The following is a 19,670-nucleotide window of genomic DNA, read 5'->3' as shown; positions in this document are numbered from 1 at the left end:
ATCACAATCTGAATACAAGAGCGACTTGCTTCCCGCGTCCAGTGAACTCTGGATCGTGGGCGCAGCCCTTCCTCTTTCCTTCAATAAAACTTGTGAGAAATGTAATGCAAGTGGGTCCTATTTCTGTTTTGGTCATGACAGTTTATGATAATTGGTAAGGAGTGTTTCACAGCGCGGTAAAGGAATCTTGACCCACTCTTTGCAAAATTGTTTCAAATCTGTCATACAACATGAACTGCCTATTTAAGGTGACACCACAGCATTTCAATTAGGTTTAAATCCGGACTCTGACATGGACACTCCAAAACATGAATTTTGTTAATTTAGAACCATTCAGAGGTGGTTTGCTGGGGTGTTTCTGATTATTGCGCTGCTATGATGCAAAAGCGCTTGAGTTTGAGGGCACGAACTGGTGGCCAGTGTCATGAAACAGACTGGGGAGCAAGAAGTCGGAACTCATATGCGTAGACCATCGGTCACTTTAATTAGGAAATACAAGTTGTCCAACACACAAACGGACCAAAGATAAAACGAAACAGGTTTAAAGGCAATCAAAATTACAAACTAGGCATTACTCAGTTCAAACAGGCATGAACAGGTCTTCAACAAGGTAAAGCAATGGTCTGGCAACAGGCAGTCCCAAAAAGAGCGTTTAAGTACTCCACAAGCAATCAGTCCAATGCGTCTCGGCCGGTGTCAAGGGCGGGGCTACCTGGGCGCCATGACAACCGTGCAGGACATGACAGAACCCCCCCTTCAAGGGACAGCTCCTGAGGTCCCAAAAGGAAACAAATACTTCGCTCCCCAGAATGGGTCGACGCTCCTGACGAGGGCAACCCCACTCCCTCCTCCGAAAACGCAGGAACGGGGAGAGGCAGTAGCGGAAGGCGATGAGTCGGACTGGCGGTCGGACTGGCGGTCGGTGGAGTCGGACTGGCGATCGGCGGAGTCGGACTGGCAATCATGGGAGTCGGACTGGCAAGCAGGGGAGTCGGACTAGCAAGCAGGGGGGTCGGACTGGCAAGCAGGGGAGTCAGACATGCAAGCAGGGGAGTCAGACAGGCAAGCAGGGGAATCAGACCGACAGACGGGCATGGAGGGTCGGCCGACAGGCGCGGCGTTGAGGCAGACAGGAACCACGGACAACTCGTCGCCAAATCCTTCCGGGAACCCCATTCGAGGCACAGCAATGGCCACGACAGGCGGGGCCGTGGTTCAAGTGGGAAGGGAAGGTGACATCGCAGCCAGAGAAGGAGCCGCGGAAGGCGGGGCCGTTGCCGATAGGAGCTCATTCAGCAGAGGAGATATGGACTCAGTCCGCTGAGCTAATTGCTCCATCCGGCGTTGCATGCGTTGAGCAGCTGAAGGGCAGCGACCTCACTGTGCGATCCCCAAACAGCGTCCTCCAGCGTTCCCCAAATTGTGTTGGGATCGTTCGCTGAGTTCACATCGTATGGCCAGACCATTCTGTCAGGCATTGGGCTGGGGAGCAGGAAGTCGGAATTCAAATGCGTAGACCATCGGTCACTTTAATTTAGGAAAGAATGGTTGTCCAACACACAAACTGATCAAAAACAAAACAAAACAGGTTCATAGGCAATCAAAATTACAAACTAGGCATTACTCAGATCAAACAGGCATGAACAGGTCTTCAACAAGGTAAAACAATGGTCTGGCAACAGGCAGTCCCAAAAGGAGCGTTTAAGTACTCCACAAGCAATCAGTTCAATGCGTCTCAGTCGGAGTCAAGGGGCGGGGCCAGCTGGGCGCCATGACAACCGTGCAGGACATGACAGCCAGACGTTCTCCTTCAGGATCTTCTGGTAAACACCGGAATTTATTATTCCGTCAACCACAGCATGTTGTCCTGGTCTTGAGGCAGAAAAGCAGCCGGAGAGCACCACACTGCCACAACCATAATTTGGCATCCTGTTTTGTTTTGTTTTTTATCAAATGCTGTGCCATTGTTACACCAGATGTAACTGGCTGCACAATTTCAAGAAAGTTTTTTTTTTTACTCATCATTCTATCTTGGCAAATTAGTTATTTTGTGACGGCAGTGGTTTTGGCTGAGAACTCTCCCAATGGATGGGATTTTAGGCCTGTGTCTTTCTTATAGTGGGGTCATGAACACTGACACTTAACCTGAGGCCAGCGAGGCCTGTAGTTCCTTGGATGTTTTTCGAAGTAATTTTGTAATCTTCTGGATGAACCATCATCACGCTCTTGGAGTAATCTTAATTGGTCTGCCACTCCAGGGAAGGTTTTCCACCATTCCCAGTTTTCTCCATTTGTGAATACTGGCTCTGACAGTTGTTCGTTGGAGCCCTACAGCTTTGGAAATTTCGTATTTGGCAGTACTTTTTCACATAGGGTCACATAGGATTGATAAATGGAAACAACATTTCAAAACAGAATTTTGCATTTAATGGGTTTTCTCTGTGTGATATTGAAACTTGTTTGATGATCTAAAACCTTTGCGAGTGATAAATATGCAAAAAATCAAAATCAAAACAGAATTCAGGAAGGCAAATACTTTTTCACAGCATTGTATATGTTGCTTTATGTTCAGTGTCTTTGTCCTTTTAAAAGGTGAACCTGTGTCCCATTCTCAGGTCTCTTGCAGACTTCAACAGATTATCTGCCAGAATCGATCTAAATGTTGGCTCTATCCATCTTCCCGTAATTTTTAAAAATCGTCCTAGTCCCTGAAGAAAAGCAACCCCAGAGCTTGATGCTGCTACTAATACTTTTGACAGTAGGGATGGTGGTTTCAGGGTGATGTGCAGTGTTACTCTTACACCAAAAGTAATGCTATGCATTCAACGCAAAGAGTTCAATTTTGGTCCGATCTGACCAAAGCACCTTGTTTGTGTCTCCCATGTAGCATTTTTACTATATCATTTCCGAAATGTTTTTCTTTTTGCCATTCTTCCCTAAAGGGCAGATTAATGCAGAGCATGACTAATAGTTTTCTTATACACGGATTGTGCCACCTCAGCTGTGCCTGTAGGTCATCCAATGTGTTCATGGGCCTCTTGCCTGCTTCTCTGGTTCATTTTTTTTCCTTGTTTGGGTCATAAGTTTAGAAGGAAGGCCAGGTCTTGGTAGGTTTGCATTGGTTTTATGCTTGCATTGCTATTGCTAACACAGTGCTCAGGGACAGACAGGTGCACTGTCATTTAGGTTGACATTGGATTATTTTGAAGTCATCAGGGAACTTTTGTAGAGTGTTGGCTGAGCTGAGATACCAGGGGGCAATGTTTTTGCAACACCTACTTTTCAGTTTTTACGTTGAAATACAATATGAAATGATGAAATAATTGGTTTCACTTCATGATTGTGTCTAAAGTGTCGTTGATTCTTAGAAAAGCTTTAAGTTTGAAGCCTGAAATGTGGCAATACAACAAAGGTCCTGGGGGAAACGGGGAGATGTTGTAAAATACTTTTGCTAGGCACTGCTTTTTCAGAAATAAGTCCGTTTACAAATGAAAAGCCATCACAAAATATTCTAGATTTTACTTATTGCCTTTAGCTTGGGAGCGTTTTCAAGGGGCAGCCGTACAGCATGTTGGACCCTTCTAAAAGCAGTCCCTTTGTTTTATGACTAGAGTGTGCTACTAGAAGATAATAAGACACTTATTATACAAGTCTAACCATTCACAAGAACCATAATCACAGAAAGACAGGTTTTACTACGGTGAATCACGTAAAACATAAGTTCCACATTCACCAGTATAAAACACGTTTGTCTTGTAAGACCGTGCAATAAATCAAATTAAGTAAATTGATTCTGCATTTTAAAAATCCACAATTTAAAAACAGGCTCGATCGTAAATGGTGGTTAGGTATATAAGTGTTTAATTGGAATTACTCAAAGCGTATGCTGATTATTAAACTTTTGTTACCAAGTAGTACATTTCAGCATTAAAAGCAATAAGGACAAGTTATGCGAAGATTTACTTTCCTCCACAAACTATGATAACAAATGTGAGTTGAGCCGGTTTTTAAATCAAACATCTTTTGCAAATTATATATTTTCCAATCAAACAATAGTTGCTACTAGTAACTGCAGTAGGTAATTGTGGCGTTCAAGCTATGAACATTTGTTTTTTTTTTTTTTGTTGTTCGTTTCTTGAACATTTTGCACTGGATACATTTTTAATCAATAGAATCTCATTAAAGCACCAGTTTGTATAATATAGCAACCCTTAGAGGTGTAAAAAATGTTGATTCAGATAAAACACTACAAATCACTACTATTTCAAGTAATAAAAACAGATGTACTATTCTCATAAACAATCAGAAATTGTCAGTCCTGATGACGCTTGAGCATCAGGCTGTGCTTGTGCCTTCGTCTTTTTGTTTTTTGGCAACTGAGGAGTTTTCTGTCTTTGTTTCCTGACCGATTAATTGTTAGTAATTATCGTCAAGAACAAATGTGAATTACAAGCTGCCTGCATGCGGCACAAGGCTTTAATTAACCGATGTTGTTGGCAAGATTGAGTTTGTGATTTTTTTTTGGGGGGGGGGCTGAAAGCTAAAAAGGTAAAGATTAAAAAACACGAAATGATTTGTATTTTGTATAAATCCTTGGATTGTCATTCAGTAAAGAAGTAATTAGCATCGTCCCTGTCTGGTTAAAGACTCTATATGATAGCCTGTTTTTCTTTTTTTTTCGTTTTAAATTGTCCAAAGCTCCAGAACAAAAATGTGATATACTATGCATTTCAGGCAAAACAGTGGTTCCCTACAAGGCTGTACTTGCCCAGATGAATCATATTTATATTCTCAATAACCTTTGTTAGCATTCATATGGATTTAATGTAATCTAGTTTAGTTCATAGGAGATAAACATTGGGTTCAAATCAATCAGACACTGATTAGGATTGGCTGATTTCCGGGGAGAAATGGGTCATTGTTTTTTTTTGTTTTTGTTTTTTTTCATGATTGCCCAAAAAAAACTCTGACTAAAGTTTACTAAAGAAATCAAATAGAATATCACATTCAAGAAAATGTATGCCATTAAAAAAAATGGTGTGCATTTATGATGTCTGTTCTTGCTAAAAATATTGGCAACTATGATAAACACATATTACAAAGTTAAAGTTAGAGGTCATGGGCAGCACTATCGATAGGTAGTTAGCGCATCCGCGGCACAGTTCTGAGGTAATGGATCTAATCCACCTGTGCGGAGTTTGCATTTTCTCCCTGTGCTTGCGTGGGATTCCTCTGGGCACTCCGGTTTCCTCCCATATTCCAAAAACATATATCTCAGGTTAATTGGCCGGTCTGAAGTGTCCCTAGGTGAGTTGTCTGTCTCTGTGTGCCTTGCAACTTGCTGGCAACCAGTTCAGGGTGTCCCCTGCCCACTGCCCGAACATAGCTGGGATGGGCTCCAGCAATGGATGAATGGATGTAAGTTCGAGGTCCACAACGACAAAATTGAAATCACAAACTGACAGACCAGCTCTAATGATTTTAGTGATTTCAACAGATCAAAATATCTATCTATCTATCTATCTATCTACCTTGGTCATATCCCTCAAGAGTGGTGACCGACAGCAAGACAAACACATACAATAACAAAGGGGGAAGAAAAAAAAACCCACACACAAAATTTTTTGTACCATGGCCAACCCAATTGCCCAAGCACCCAAACAAGTTAGGCACCTCGGCACCCAAGTTGGTCATGCTTTCGTCCCTCCAGATGAAACGGGACACTAGAAAGCGGCCATGTCACTCGGGTCAGGGTGACATAACACACTATTTGTTCAACAGCAGGGCCCGGCAGCGTTCACTGGTTTACCCCTGCCGCATCATACTGGTGCCCAGCCCATCCTTAAGAATGCATCCACAATCCCACTATCCTTTCACAACACCTCCCCACTCCTTTCTATCACCAACAAGAGCTATAGGTTCCATTATATTTTGACCTCTTTCCTGCAGTGCACTCATAACACCATCCATCCACGTCAATCGTGGCCTTCCTCTTGGTCTCCTTCCATTGACTTCTGCTCTTTAGATCATCATCAACCTTCGCTCCTCATCCATCCTCTCCATGTGTCCAAACCAACCGAGTACTCTCTTATCAACACGCTTGCTCAGTTCCACGACTACTCCAGTTCTGTCTCTCACAATTTCATTTCACAATCTATCCAATCTTGTCACTCCTAACATACTCCTCAAACATCTCAAAAAACATTCAATTTCCTTCTTAAATTTGGGTTCAAGATCAAATACCAAAAACAATAAAAATGGATTAACCTTAGTTAAATTAACCTCTTTGTAAAACTTTTATTAAGAATTGCATTTAATTGAATGGGACCGTTTTATTTAGTAATAGCAGGCGAGTAGAGCAACAGCGCGGCTTGTTGTTTCCATGGAGATGATTCTTACTTTTGTTTGCAGTCACATCGGTGGCTACTTTTTGATACACAAACTCCAATAGCCAGTGTTCTCGTTTGCGTTAGAGTTGAAATAGTCAAGATAAGGACCTTCTTCTTCAAAGAAAAAATGTTACACGGCGTACACAATTTGAAATGATCAAAAAACGTATAAAATAAAGGGAACACGTATAACTTGACAGGTATGCTCTTCCTTCAAATGTTAGCTATAATTATTTAAATATGTTCTCAGTGATCAGAAAGATGTGTTTTATTGTTAATGAGAGTTCACTTCGATGCTTTTGGAAGGTTGGTAATGGGCCAATTAGTTTTAAATTATTTCAAATCAGGAAAATTCATTCATTACATGAGCGATTCCAGCTACTACAAGGATTCTGGAATAAATTATGCTCGTGACTGCTGTAGTTGTAAATTAAAGTAAAGGTTTTTCCTCAAAGGATTTATTCTATCTCTGAATTATTATTGGAATGTAACAAAGTTTCACTTCATAACTTTATAAAGCTTGTGATTGTTTGAAGTTCTAAAGCAATTCCACAAATTTACCAAAATCCATCTTTTCTTTTCACAGCCAATTCAGTCAGAGTAGCTCTCTGGAAGAAGTCCGCCTAGATGGAGACAAGTTTGTGCCGCCAGTGCCCCGGAAGGTGGAGATGAGACGAGATCCAGTCCTTGGCTTCGGCTTTGTGGCAGGAAGTGAGAAACCCGTTGTGGTCCGCTCCGTCACGCCAGGTAAAGTGACTCAGCTTATGCTACGACTGTGATTCATCCAATTATCAATACTTTAAAAGAGTGCAAACACTCCATTAAAGTGGAAACGTCAAATCAAAACCAGGCTCATAGTTTGTGACATGGTTAGGAAAAAACACCAAAGCCTGATTTGTATAATTAATTATCTTTGGTTCATGTGGGCAGGGGGTCCATCGGAAGGCAAGCTCATCCCGGGAGACGAGATCATCATGATCAATGATGAGCCAGTCGGTTCGGCACCCAGGGAGAGGGTAATTGACCTTGTCAGGTAGGACAACACAAGAAAATACTTTTACTCATCTGTCTAACACAGTTTGTCACTTCTCATGCATTACCTTGCAAACTATCAAAACTTTCGGATAAACTCACGAGGCGCTAACATGATGGCTACTCAATCCGAAAAACATTTTTAACTCAAATCCAGGTTCTGCAAAGATGAACCAGGTGGGATTCTTGGGAACACCAACGAACCAATACTGAAAATAGCTCCACATTGATGGGTCATTGAGGATTTCTAGGATATTTTATTTCAACTGGCTTTATAAACCATGAACATGATCAGTCTCTTTAAATTCTTGACAAATTATTTTTAAAACAAGCTAATAGGTTATGTATGTAAATCACTCAGTTCTGATATGAAAGGCAGATGTTTAAGTGTTTGACTCAGATTATTTTAACCATGTGATAAGTTTAAAGTTTAGTAAACTCACAAAATAAGGAAAAAATACATCAATGGATTTTGAACTTACAAGGAGGATAGGGGTAGGAAAGATTTCAACCTGTTTTAAAGCCCCGAGCTGTCCTTTTCTTTAAGCTCATTCTTTTTATTAAATCTCCTCGGTTACAAAAGCAGAGCGTCGAGTCTGAAAATCAATGAACAGCAACATGAATGGCTGATAGTGAATAGTTCACAATAGTCAACAGTGCACAATGGTAGTCAGAATAATGAACAGTCATCCTATGCAATCTCCTTTGCAGGTGTCCAGAATTAAAAACAGATTAAACTGATCACCCTACTTATAATAATAATAATAATCCCCTGGTTATAATAATAGCATAGGAACAAAATGTTAAGCTTTGATTTTAGAAATGCATATTAACCTGGTAATTGAGTGAGATGTTTATTTCTGGTTTTCTAAACCTAAGCAATTAATCGACAAATAATCAATTCTCAAAATAATCAGAAACCGTATTTGACAACAGTTTTGGATTAGAACTACTCAAAGGCCGCAGAAAATGGTTTGTGAATTTTAATGATCTGCCTTGTAGATGAAAATGATCTTTGTGTGAAATCAAGATTAGAAAAAATCACTGACATTAGAAAATATCTTTATGAGCCATAACTCATGTATGTTGTTTTTTTCAACTATAGACAAATAAATAGTAAGAAAATTTAAGAACAGAACAGAAAGTAAATGCAATAAAATGTGCCCACAGTACAACCAGTGACAATGATGTATTTCATTTTTGGAAACGTTTCCAATGTGGCTGCTCCTTTGCTGATTTTGGAAAATGATACTGCCAAGAGTAGAACTGGAGTCCAGCGATAAATGAATGATCTAAAATATCACTCAAAGCATATGGGTGCATTCTGTTTTCTCTTACAGGAGCTGCAAGGAGTCCATATTGCTGACTGTTGTTCAGCCATACCCGGTAAGTGTCTGGTTAGATTGAAGGGTGGTGATCACTCAAAAGTGCTGCTGAAATCACATCAGATGAACTCAATGAGTCACCATACACCAGTTGGTGACCTGAACCGAGCCCAATTTCACTTGTCAGTTGTACTGTGGTTGCTTTTCTATCAAAATTCCTAGATTCATCATTCTGGATTTGTGTAATATAGTAATCCCTCGCTAGAAAAGGAAATACGGAAAAGTAGGTGTTGCAAAAATATTGACCCACTGTTGACTGAGCTCAGCCAACTCACTCTTGAAGTTCCCTAATGACATCTGAATGATCCAATGGCGGCCTAAATGACTATCAATGAAAAATAAAATGTCAATTTAAATGCACCTGTAATTTGATGGATTCAGTGGTCTGTGAAGAGAAACACTGACGCAGACAGCATTATGAAGACCAAAAAACACAGTAGCAGGTCCAGGATAAAGTTGTGTAAAAGTGCAAGGCAGGAATGGGAAACAAGGAGATGTCGCAACATTTACACATCTCCCGGAGCACTGTGCGAGCAGTAATATCCAAATGGAGAGGGCATAAAACACAGAAAAGTTACCAAGGCCTGGCCATCTGTCTAAACCTTTTGCCAAGCGGGAAGAAATCTAATCGGGGAAGCAACAAAGAGGACCATGATCACATTGGATGACCTGCAGGCGTACATAGCTGCGATGGGACAATGTGTGCACAAGTCAACAATTAGACGTAATTTGCATAAATCTGGCCATTACGGAAAAGTGGCAAAAAGAGAGCCCTTTTTGAAAGAATAGCATAAAAAGGCCCATTAAGTGTTTGCAAGAAGCCACATGGGAGACACAAATTACGTGTGAAACAAGGTGCTCAGGTCAGATAAGAAAAACATTGGATTTTTTGGGGATAAATGCAAAGTGTTACAGTTGACATGAGAGAAACACTGCACATCACCCTAAAAACACCATTCCCACTGTCACGCATGCTGGTGGCAACATCATTCTCCAGGATTGCTTTTCTTCAGCAGGCATTGGGAATATCGTTAGAATTGAAGGAAAAATGGATGGAGCCTAACACAGGGCTATTCTGGCAGAAAATCTGTATAAGTTTGCAAGAGACCTGGGGCGCAGTTCACCTTCCAAAGGGACAATAACCCTAAACATAAAACAACATTTGTAATGAAATTGCTCAAAAACGACAATATAAAGGTGTTAAGATGGTCAAGCCAAAGTCCAGCCCTCGATCTTATTGACCCTTTTCAAATGATGTCAAGTGCCTTCTTTAGCAGAATGGGACACATGGCGGACGGCACATGGCCGTTGAATAGCAGTTGTGTTGAAAAAAATACCAATAACCACGGCAGAAGAATATAAGAACCCCTTTTATCATGGTGATTAATTCCTGTGCGGTGGGCACGCTTCTTATCCTGATTTCGAATGTTATCCCTATTGATGAAGACAGAAGACTGCAATGTTTACAGTGCATCCGGAAAGTATTCACAGCGCTTCACTTTTTCCACATTTTGTTATGTTACAGCCTCATTCCAAATTGTATTAATTCAATCTCTTATCTCAAAATTCTACACAAAATACTCCATTATGATAATGTGAATTTTTTTTTTTTTACTTTTTTGGAATTGATTAAAAACAGAAAACTAAGAAATCACATTTACATAAGTATTCACAGCCTTTGCCATGAAGTTTAAAATTGAGCTCAGGTGCATCTTTTTTCCACTTTTCATCCTTGAGATCTTTCTACAGCTTAATTGGAGTCCACCTGCAGTAAATTCAGTTGATTGGACATGATTTTGAAAGGCACACACCTGTCTATATAAGGTCCCAGAGTTGAGTGTGCATGTCAGAGCACAAACACCAAGCATGACGTCAAAAGAACTGTCTGTAGACCAGCGAGACAGGATTGTCTTGAGGCACAAATCTGTGGAAGGATACAGAAAAAATTCTGCTGCTTTGAAGGTCCCAATGAGCACAGTGGCCTCCATTATTCGTGAATGAAAGACATTTGGAACCACCAGGACTCTTCCTAGAGCTGGTCGGCCTTCTAAACTGAGCGATCGGGGAACAAGGCCGTAGTCAGGGAGGTGACCAAGAATCCGATGGTCACTCTGTCAGAGCTCCAGCGTTCCTCTGTGGAGAGAGGAGAGCCTTCCAGAAGGACAACCATCTCTGCAGCAATCCACCAATCAGGCCTGTATGGTAGAGTGGCCAGACGACAGCCACTCCTTAGTTAAAGGAACATGGAAGCCCGTCTGGAATTTGCCAAAAAGCACCTGAATGACTCTCAGACCATGAGAAACAAAATTCTCTGGTCCGATGAGACAAAGATTGAACTCTTTGGTATAAATGCCAGGCGCCATGTTTGGAGGAAACCAGGCACCGCTCATCACCAGGCCAATACCATCCCTACAGTGAAGCATGGTGGTGGCAGCATCATGCTGTGGGGGTGTTTTTCAGCAGCAGGAACTGGCAGACTAGTCTGGATAGAAGGAAAAATGAATGCAGCAATATATAGAGATTTCCTGAATGAAAACCTGCTCCAGAGCGCTCTTGACCTCAGGCTGGGGCGAAGGTTCATTTTACAGCAGGACAACGACCCAAAGCACACAGCCAAGTTCTCAAAAGATTGGCTTCAGAACCACTCCGTGAAAGTCCTGGAGTGGCCCAGCCAGAGTCCAGACTTGAATCCGATCGAACATCTCTGGAGAGATCTGAAAATGGCTGTGCACAAACGTCTCCCATCCAACCTGATTGAGCTTGAGACTTATTGCAAAGAAGAATGGGCAAAACTGCCTAAAGATAGGTGTGCTAAACTTGTGGGATCATATTCAAAAAGACTTGAGGCTGTATTTGCTGCCAAAGGTGGATCAACAAAGTATTAAGCAAAGGCTGTGAATACTTATGTAAATGTGATTTCTTAGTTTTCTATTTTTAATAAATTCAAATAAAGTAAAAAGTTGGATACAAGGTGCAAATGCCCTATGTGTTCGTGTTCTATTACATTCCCCAAAATTTTAGATACAATGTCATTTTAGTTATGTTTGCGCAAGGGGGACATTTCACGCCGTGCATTTGAAGCTCAGTAATGCGTACCAGCCACGAAGAACTGGTAAGCATCAAGACTTTTATAAGCTTTTAGATCAGCACCGGTGTATGGGGATACTTCATTTACAATATAGTGGTCAGGCAGGCTGGGCGATTCGTTTAAATGTGTGAATATGTCAGGAGAAATAATATATCGCCCGCAAGCGAGCATTGTTAATGTTATCCCCATTTTCTCTAAATTAGTGCCCTTTGTGCTTTCCGACAAGATGACTGCTGCACAAGATATATTTAAACTAGTCACTGCCAATGGTGTCGTATACCTTTTTCATTGTTGTTGTCTACCGTTTACTGCCATCACCATCAAACCTTAAAGAACCTGAACTGTTTTGTAAGAAAGACTGGGCAAATATTTCCGTCTCAACATGTGCAAATCTTATAGAGTCATACCCAAGATGACTTGTGGCTGTGATTGCAGCGAAATGAGGTAGGACAGAGTATTAACTCAAAGGGCGCCAATTTATTTTGCAACGCCTACTTTTCAATTTTTAATTTGTTAGAACAATATTAAAAGTTGAAAATACTTGGTTTATTTCCACAATTTTGTTTTACATGCAGTTGATCCATAGAAAATATTTCCAGTTTTAATTTATAAGTTTGAAGCCTGAAATATAGCAATATGTCAAAAAGGTCTCAGGGGCCAAACTTGTGCAAGGCACTGTGTATTTGACTAATTCTATAAGGGTATATATATCCTTTAAATACTATCTTTTCTTCTTCCCTTTTCCCAAAGTCACCCAAATCGGCATTCATCAGTGCAGCCAAAAAGGCAAAGTTAAAGACCAATCCAGTCAAAGTCCGCTTTGCCGAAGAAGTCATCATCAACGGCCAAATACCCGTGAGTTGCAGTGACTTTTTTTTCTTGTCTTCTCAAAGCTGACACAGGGAAGATCAGCCGGCATTTGTATTCTCAACGTGCGTTGGCGTGACTGACACATGAAGCCACATGCTCTCAAAAAGCACTTTAGTGATGTGCAAGATGTGTCACACAAAGTGTGTTAACACTTAAAAAGCCTGATACACTGCTCAAATTTGCATTAACTCCTGTTCTTCAGATTGACGAATAGAACTGAAAATAATGTGTACTGTTACAACATTTATGCTGTGTTTATAATTGTGTTTCTGTAAAATAAGGGCCGAAGACATCAATAGATTTTCAACTTGCAGGGAGAACAGGAGACACAACCCAAATAAAAAAAATGACAACCTGCTCTAAAAACCATCCCCTGAGCCCTTTTAAGGGGTGGTGAAATCAGAGAACAGCCACATGATTGGGCGACAGTGACAATAATGTAAACAGTTCATGATTGTCAAAATTGTCAGAAGTCAGAAACGGAGACAGGACCCAGTAGCGTTCGTTTACTCAGTTTTATGGCTAAAAAGAGGGAGAGCAGTGCTTACTTTCACGATCCGATGATCGACGGACACGGGTAGCAGAAGGCTGGAACGCGGAAGTGGCACTTCCGTATCGAGTGAGGGTAATCGTAGACTGCAGGGATACTAGTCACAAGCCAGGACGGGAGAGCAGGGGCGGTATCGAGTTCAGAAAAGAGGTCGGCAACAGGCATCAGGCAGGAGAAAACAGGGCAAGAAAATGTCGGACGGAATGAGCTTGCCTAGCTGGTAGCAAAGGTTCGCAAGGGGAGCCTGGGCGAATGAAAAGTGGCAGGGAGCCAATTAGCGACCAGGGCTGTTGGTGCCAACGGGGCAGCTGCAGGTGCCCCGAATCAGTAATCATGACAAAAAATAATAATAGTGCACAATAATAGTCAAAATAATAAACTGGTATCCTATGCAGGTGCCAAATATTAAAAACAGAATAAAATTATCAGTTTTCACCAACATTTTTTGCAATAATTGAATACATCCAACAAAGAACGATTTCGAGTTTGAGGTGTTTCCAGTTAAACCGTCTGCCCAGAACTAAGAACAATTGTGTGCTTTACTGCAGAGTTTTCTAACCTTTTTAAGCCAAAGCACACATTTTTCATAAAGAAATCTGTCTGCATGAGTTTCTTTTTTTTTTTTTTTATTTCTAAAGCTTGAATTAATATTGTGTCTATATGGACAAGGTTTTCTCATGATTAGTGGTTACCACGTTTTGGAGGATGATGGATCCACGTGGAGGTAGGCAGAAACTGGAAACAGGGGTTTTCAAAATAAGGACAGTATTTAGAAACCAAACAGACAAGGGGGAAAATAGCGACTAACAAAAATGCCCAAACAAGAAATCAGAAACAAGAACCAAACGTGGAACTGGAAAATGCAAGGAGCAAAGTAATAAAGAACCAAACACAAACAAACCTGGCATGGTGGTGGAGCCAAAATAAAAATGACCCAACGACATGTGATGTTCGAAATGTCCTTTTAAAGGGTTCAGGATAATTGGGGACAGGTGTGTGGTGATTAGACACACATGTGTCCATTTCAGACCCTAACAGGGGCCCTCCAGTGGCAGGATGCGTATCAGACCCTAACATAACCTCCCCCTCAAGGGCCAGATACCTCCCGCCAGGACAGGGAACCAGGGTGTGGCGGAAGGGGCTTTTTCCTCGCCGGGGAGGTATCCTCGCCGCAGATACAGGAACCTGGCGAAGCAGAGGGTTTTTTTCCGCACCGCCGAGACAAGAACCAGGGGCAGCCGAGGATTTCCCATGACAGGGATTTGGTAGCCTTCCCCTGGGTCATTAGATTGTCGGGTCATTCCTTTAAACAAACAAGGGGCACAGAGCAACGAACAAAAATGCCCAAACAAGAAACCAGAAACCGAAACCAAACTGGGAACTGGAAAATGCAATGAGCAAAGTATTAAAGAACCAAACACAACCAAACCTGACATCTGCAGAACCTCAGCTCACTGATTTGTTACATACTAATTATTCATGATAATCATAATAAAATATGAAAATTCAGTGCAAAGTAGTGCTTGGAGACTTGAAGTTGAAATTGCATCAGAACAATAGTGCAATGAAAAAGCAGTCAGAGATACTAAGCAGCAAAATGATTCCGGAATTTGCCGAGAAATAACATGAGTACCCATTTTTGCATACATATACAAAATGTCTTAGCAGTCTTGTGTGCTTGTTTATAGTAGTGATGGGGAAGAAATGTCTCAGAACTTGTTAGTCCTTGTTCTAAAGGTACTGTAACGCCTACCAGTGAGGGGCAGATCAAAAGAGGTGGTGGCCATGGTGAGAGAAGACCTTTATAATGTGGTTGGCTCTGCTGCGTATTGTAAGGCGGTAATGTCCTCCAGACTGGGCAGAGAGCAGTGAATGATTTGGGGAAATTCAGGCATACAATTTGCTTTTGCACAACTTAGATTTTGCACTAAACTGAGGGTGGTAGCATAGGCTACTAACTTATGTACGGGTTTGTGTTTGCATTATAACAGTAATTTTCAAGTGGTGGTATGGCAAAATAATGCTAAGAAGGGGGGTCAATCACACTCCTTAACAGTGGACGCCAAAAATGCCCTATTCAATCCATTCTTCCTGTTTGATCAATCAGCCCAGTCCTAATTGTGCTTGAGATGGACCAAGTCTCGTTTTATTGTGATTTTGTTCGTTTTATTTCCTTTTTCTGTCCATATTAATGGGTCCCAAGAAGATCAGTGATAAGGGTAAGGAAAAGTGGCAAAGGTGACAGTGACAACAACGATTAAGTCAAAGAAGGAAATGATTCAAAATACAAAAATGGTTTACAAGAGTCTGCCATTAAAGCGTTGCTGCAAGGTAAAGTAAACGGTTAACCCCTTGAAATATGTGTTTATTAATATTTGGGGTACTTAATTATTTTAATATATGGCTATTTAAAAGTAGTTTTCGGGGGTCACTTTTATGCAATATTTGGTTATAGTGTATACGAAAACACACAGTATTTGAAGGCGTTTTGGTTTTTCTGGTTGTTTTATGTTTTGAAAAAAGGTCAGTATATTATATTGTGCTTTAACCTGAAGAATCCTTTCCTTTGATACCTTTGAAAAGTGGGCATGCTTGTCATTAGGGTGGAATGATGTGTCCTAAAAGTCAGACCAGTTGAGAACCACTGCATTAGAAGACTAACTGTACCGTTGTTTTCCGTCTTTTCAAAGGATCGGCATTAAACAGTAGAAAATGTTGAATTAAAACACAGCAAAAGATTTGCAGATTCAAAAAAGTCTAATTGACAATCAGTGCTAGTGGAGGATCTATTGTTGTTGTCGATGGCCGTTGTCTTTTTCAATGTTTTATTCTTCAGGAAACCGGTAAACGTGGCTCAATTATTAGAAGCTCTTGTGAGAGGAGATGGAAAGAAAAATAAGATGGAAAAGTACAGCGTCCCTTTTGTTGAAATCTTTAATGGAAACCTAACTAATGAACTGATAAATGATGTAAACCCATTGCGAGAAATCTTAACACTGCACCGCTCACACAGAGATGCTCTGTAAACTGCAGCTCCTAATGACCTCTTTAGGACTTCAAACAGTATGTGTTCCATTTTTAAGAGTCCATTTTGCTAGGGGGTTATGTTCCTCATTATCCCTTGGCTGGATGCAATATGATAAACAGCCAAGCCAGCTGTTAACGGTCTTTATCCTTTACTATGAATTGACCCATATCGCTCACTGCGGTAAAGCAAACATGAATTCAAAACAATTTTTCTGCTCCTCTGTGTTTTCCTCTGATAAGGCTTTTGTTTTCATTGTTTTGTCAGGAAACTGTGAAGGACAACTCGCTTCTTTTCATGCCAAATGTTCTCAAGGTCTACCTGGAGAATGGCCAGACTAAATCGTTTAAATTTGACAGCAACACGTCTATTAAGGTAGGTGGAGACGCTCTGTAATATTAATGGGAGGGTTGTTAGAAAGCACACCTCAGAGTTAAGTTGTGTACTGTATTTGGGCAGGATGTTATCTTGACTCTGCAAGAGAAGCTGTCCATTAAGAGCATCGAACATTTCTCCCTTATTCTGGAGCATAGAGCTGAAGGATCGGCCAGTAAAATGATGCTACTGCATGAGCAAGAAATGCTAATTCAGGTGAGTAAAGTTATTTATATTTATATATTTATATACTGTATATTGAAGGAATTTGCTAAAGGTTGCCCACATTATCAATTTGTATAGCCGATGTTACTACTCAACGAAAATCCTTCCCTATGGCAAAGAAAATTCACTTGATAATCTGAAGGAAATACCTTAAAAGGGAAAGGCGGTTGGCTCCCTGTCACTATTTGAACTCAGTCCTGTCCATCTCTAGCCTTTTTCGACCCTGACTCCCACCTGTCCCGTTTTTTGCTCCCGTTTGACTCTGGCTACGGCCTGTTTTGGTCCCGACCACATCTGCTACCCCGTTTTGGCTATGACTTGTTTTGATCCCGACCATGTCTGCTCTCCCGACCCGGCTTACAACCCATTTTTGATCCCGACTACAACTACTCTCCCGTCCTGGCTTACGGCTAGTTTCCGATCCCGACCACGTTTTTGCTCTCCTGTCCCGGCTATCGACCTGTTTTTCCGTCCCTGACACCACCATCGCCCGCTACGGAAGATCCACTTCCGTATTCGGCTCACAATCCGATTGCGAGAGCGACTTGCTTCCCGTGTCTAGCGAGCACCGGATCGCGGGCACTGCCCTTCCTCTCTATCTCAATAAACTTGTGAAAAACGTTATGCGATTGGGTCCTGTTTCCGTTCTGGTCCTGGCCGTATTTGTTTATTGGTGATTTACCATTTCCTCAACTTCAGGTTGGCTTATACAAAGCAAGTGAATGAAGGCGACAGTCAATCGTCTTAAATGAGAGATAGAAAAAAAAAACTGTATTTCTTTTCTGTAATATTGAAAAAAAATGTTATTACAAATGCACAAATTATCGGCACTAATATCCATCAGTACTCACCTAACTCTTACTGGGATATCAAACTACCTTTTTAATAAGTGTATTCTGTTTTTATATTGGACACCCTCAAAAGAGATTGCATAGGATGCCAGTTTGTTATTTTGAATATTATAGTGCACTGTTGTTCATTGCTTTCACTAGCATGCACTGTTTACATCACTGTCACTATTAGTCAATCATGTTGCTGTTCTTTCCATTTATTTCAATGATGTTAATATACACAATAAAAAAGTGTAAAATGCAAAAAGCAGGAAAAAATGGAGTTACATATTTTTTAAATAGCAGCAATGATACAGATATTTTTTAAGTAATTGGAATCTTAATATGTTGCCTATTACAAAAGAAAACCAAATGAAATGCTAGATGAAGTGTCCTCTTGCACTATAAATGCACATTGTCGACTATGCATGCTGACGGAACATTGTAATAAAAAATATGCTGATAAGTGTGTAAATTTTATTTCAATGACACTGTTTATCTTGCACTAATGCTCTAGGTGACGAAGAGGCCAGGGTCTCACAAGATGAAGTGTTTTTTCCGCATTACTTTTGTCCCCAAGGACCCGTTAGAGCTGCTTAGAAGAGACACGATAGCATTTGAGTACCTCTATGTCCAAGTGAGTAAAAATAGATCACCATCATGTATATTGTTATACGTACTGTCAAATGTAACGAGAAGCATGTTTATTGTAGCATGATTTCTTATAATCATTGGTTCGGTCAGTAATGTACTCTCTTTTCCTTTCTGTTTTTTACGTTTCAAGAGCTGTAATGATGTTGTGCTGGAACGATTTGGGTCGGAGCTGAAATATGACACTGCCCTCCGACTGGCCGCCTTGCAAATGTACATTTTAACCATCAACACCAAGCAGTCCCAGAAAGTGTCCCTCAAATATATTGAGTAAGTAGAAAGGATTTTATTATTAGGGTGAGGGATTTGTCAAAAAATATAAAACCACATGGTCCCTTATACTTGTCTGGATCCATAGGAATAAAGAGTAGACCTCTAGGATATGACATTAACCAGTTCTCAGGTGGGGATAGCAAAGTGTTATTTAAAGTCATTTGTTCTGACTCTCTGATACCCCTGACAAAAACATTAAAATAACAACATAGTATAAAGTAGGTACTTCTTATGTGTTACATACGTGTAGGTTTAAATAACATTATAAACATTTATATTCATTTACCCTTGGTGTGACGTGACTTGAGCTGGTCCAGTGAAGTGGCAAGTGGATACAGAAGAGGGGAGGAGATGGCAGATTATAAGATTAACAATGTAACAAATTTTAAAATTTCCACTTATGTTTACAGAATATTTTGTTATTTTAATCGCCTTCTTGTTTTTAATGATAGTCCCAATCGTCACTTAGTTTAAGGCCAGGCAACTTAGCAAGTGTTTGCATGCCTTTTCCCTATTTATTCATAACTGCAAGCATTGTTTGCATGAGTATCATGTTTTTACTTCATTAGCATTACTGCAATACTTGCAAAAAATAGCCAAAAAATACAGTACAAAAAAAGTCTGTAAGGAGCACACAATATTTTAACTGAATGAAAAGAGAGTCGTGGGAGGTCGTCCAGGCCATATCATATCGGCATATTCACGAGGCCTTTACCCAGACCAATACCAGACCAGCATTTTATTGTGACATCAACCAATGGTAGACAGACATGTTAGAGACATACATAGACACAGACACGGCAAAGTTTGAATGTGTTGTCTATATTGAAAGTTTGTAGAAAAGATCCCCCAAAAAACAAAACTTTTTCCACACCATTAATTGGAAACATTGTAAGGTTGGGACATGATATCCCGGGGTTCTACTTTATATGAAATGATTTGCTTATGCCACTTCGAATTGACTAGCATGGTTTTTA

General features: G+C 40.6%; 1 protein-coding gene across 3 annotated transcripts in view; it reads left to right on the top strand.

Moving 5' to 3' along the window:
- Window positions 1-19,670, top strand: part of frmpd4 (FERM and PDZ domain containing 4) — an 82,003-nt gene that overhangs the window by 51,392 nt on the left and 10,941 nt on the right. For all 3 annotated transcript variants that reach the window (XM_088352739.1, XM_088352740.1, XM_088352741.1), the window contains 8 exons: window positions 6,976-7,136; window positions 7,320-7,422; window positions 8,762-8,807; window positions 12,645-12,749; window positions 16,607-16,714; window positions 16,799-16,930; window positions 18,287-18,406; window positions 18,554-18,690. In XM_088352739.1, the coding sequence (XP_088208865.1) occupies window positions 6,976-7,136; window positions 7,320-7,422; window positions 8,762-8,807; window positions 12,645-12,749; window positions 16,607-16,714; window positions 16,799-16,930; window positions 18,287-18,406; window positions 18,554-18,690 (912 nt within the window). The remainder of the gene's footprint in view (window positions 1-6,975; window positions 7,137-7,319; window positions 7,423-8,761; window positions 8,808-12,644; window positions 12,750-16,606; window positions 16,715-16,798; window positions 16,931-18,286; window positions 18,407-18,553; window positions 18,691-19,670) is intronic.

This window comes from Urocampus carinirostris, chromosome 14 (assembly GCF_059441175.1).
Source record: "Urocampus carinirostris isolate Australia breed hairy pipefish chromosome 14, RoL_Ucar_1.0, whole genome shotgun sequence".
NCBI classification, from domain to species: Eukaryota; Metazoa; Chordata; class Actinopteri; order Syngnathiformes; family Syngnathidae; genus Urocampus; species Urocampus carinirostris.
Note: the sequence above shows the minus strand (reverse complement) of the source record. Positions and strands in the feature narration are given on the sequence as shown.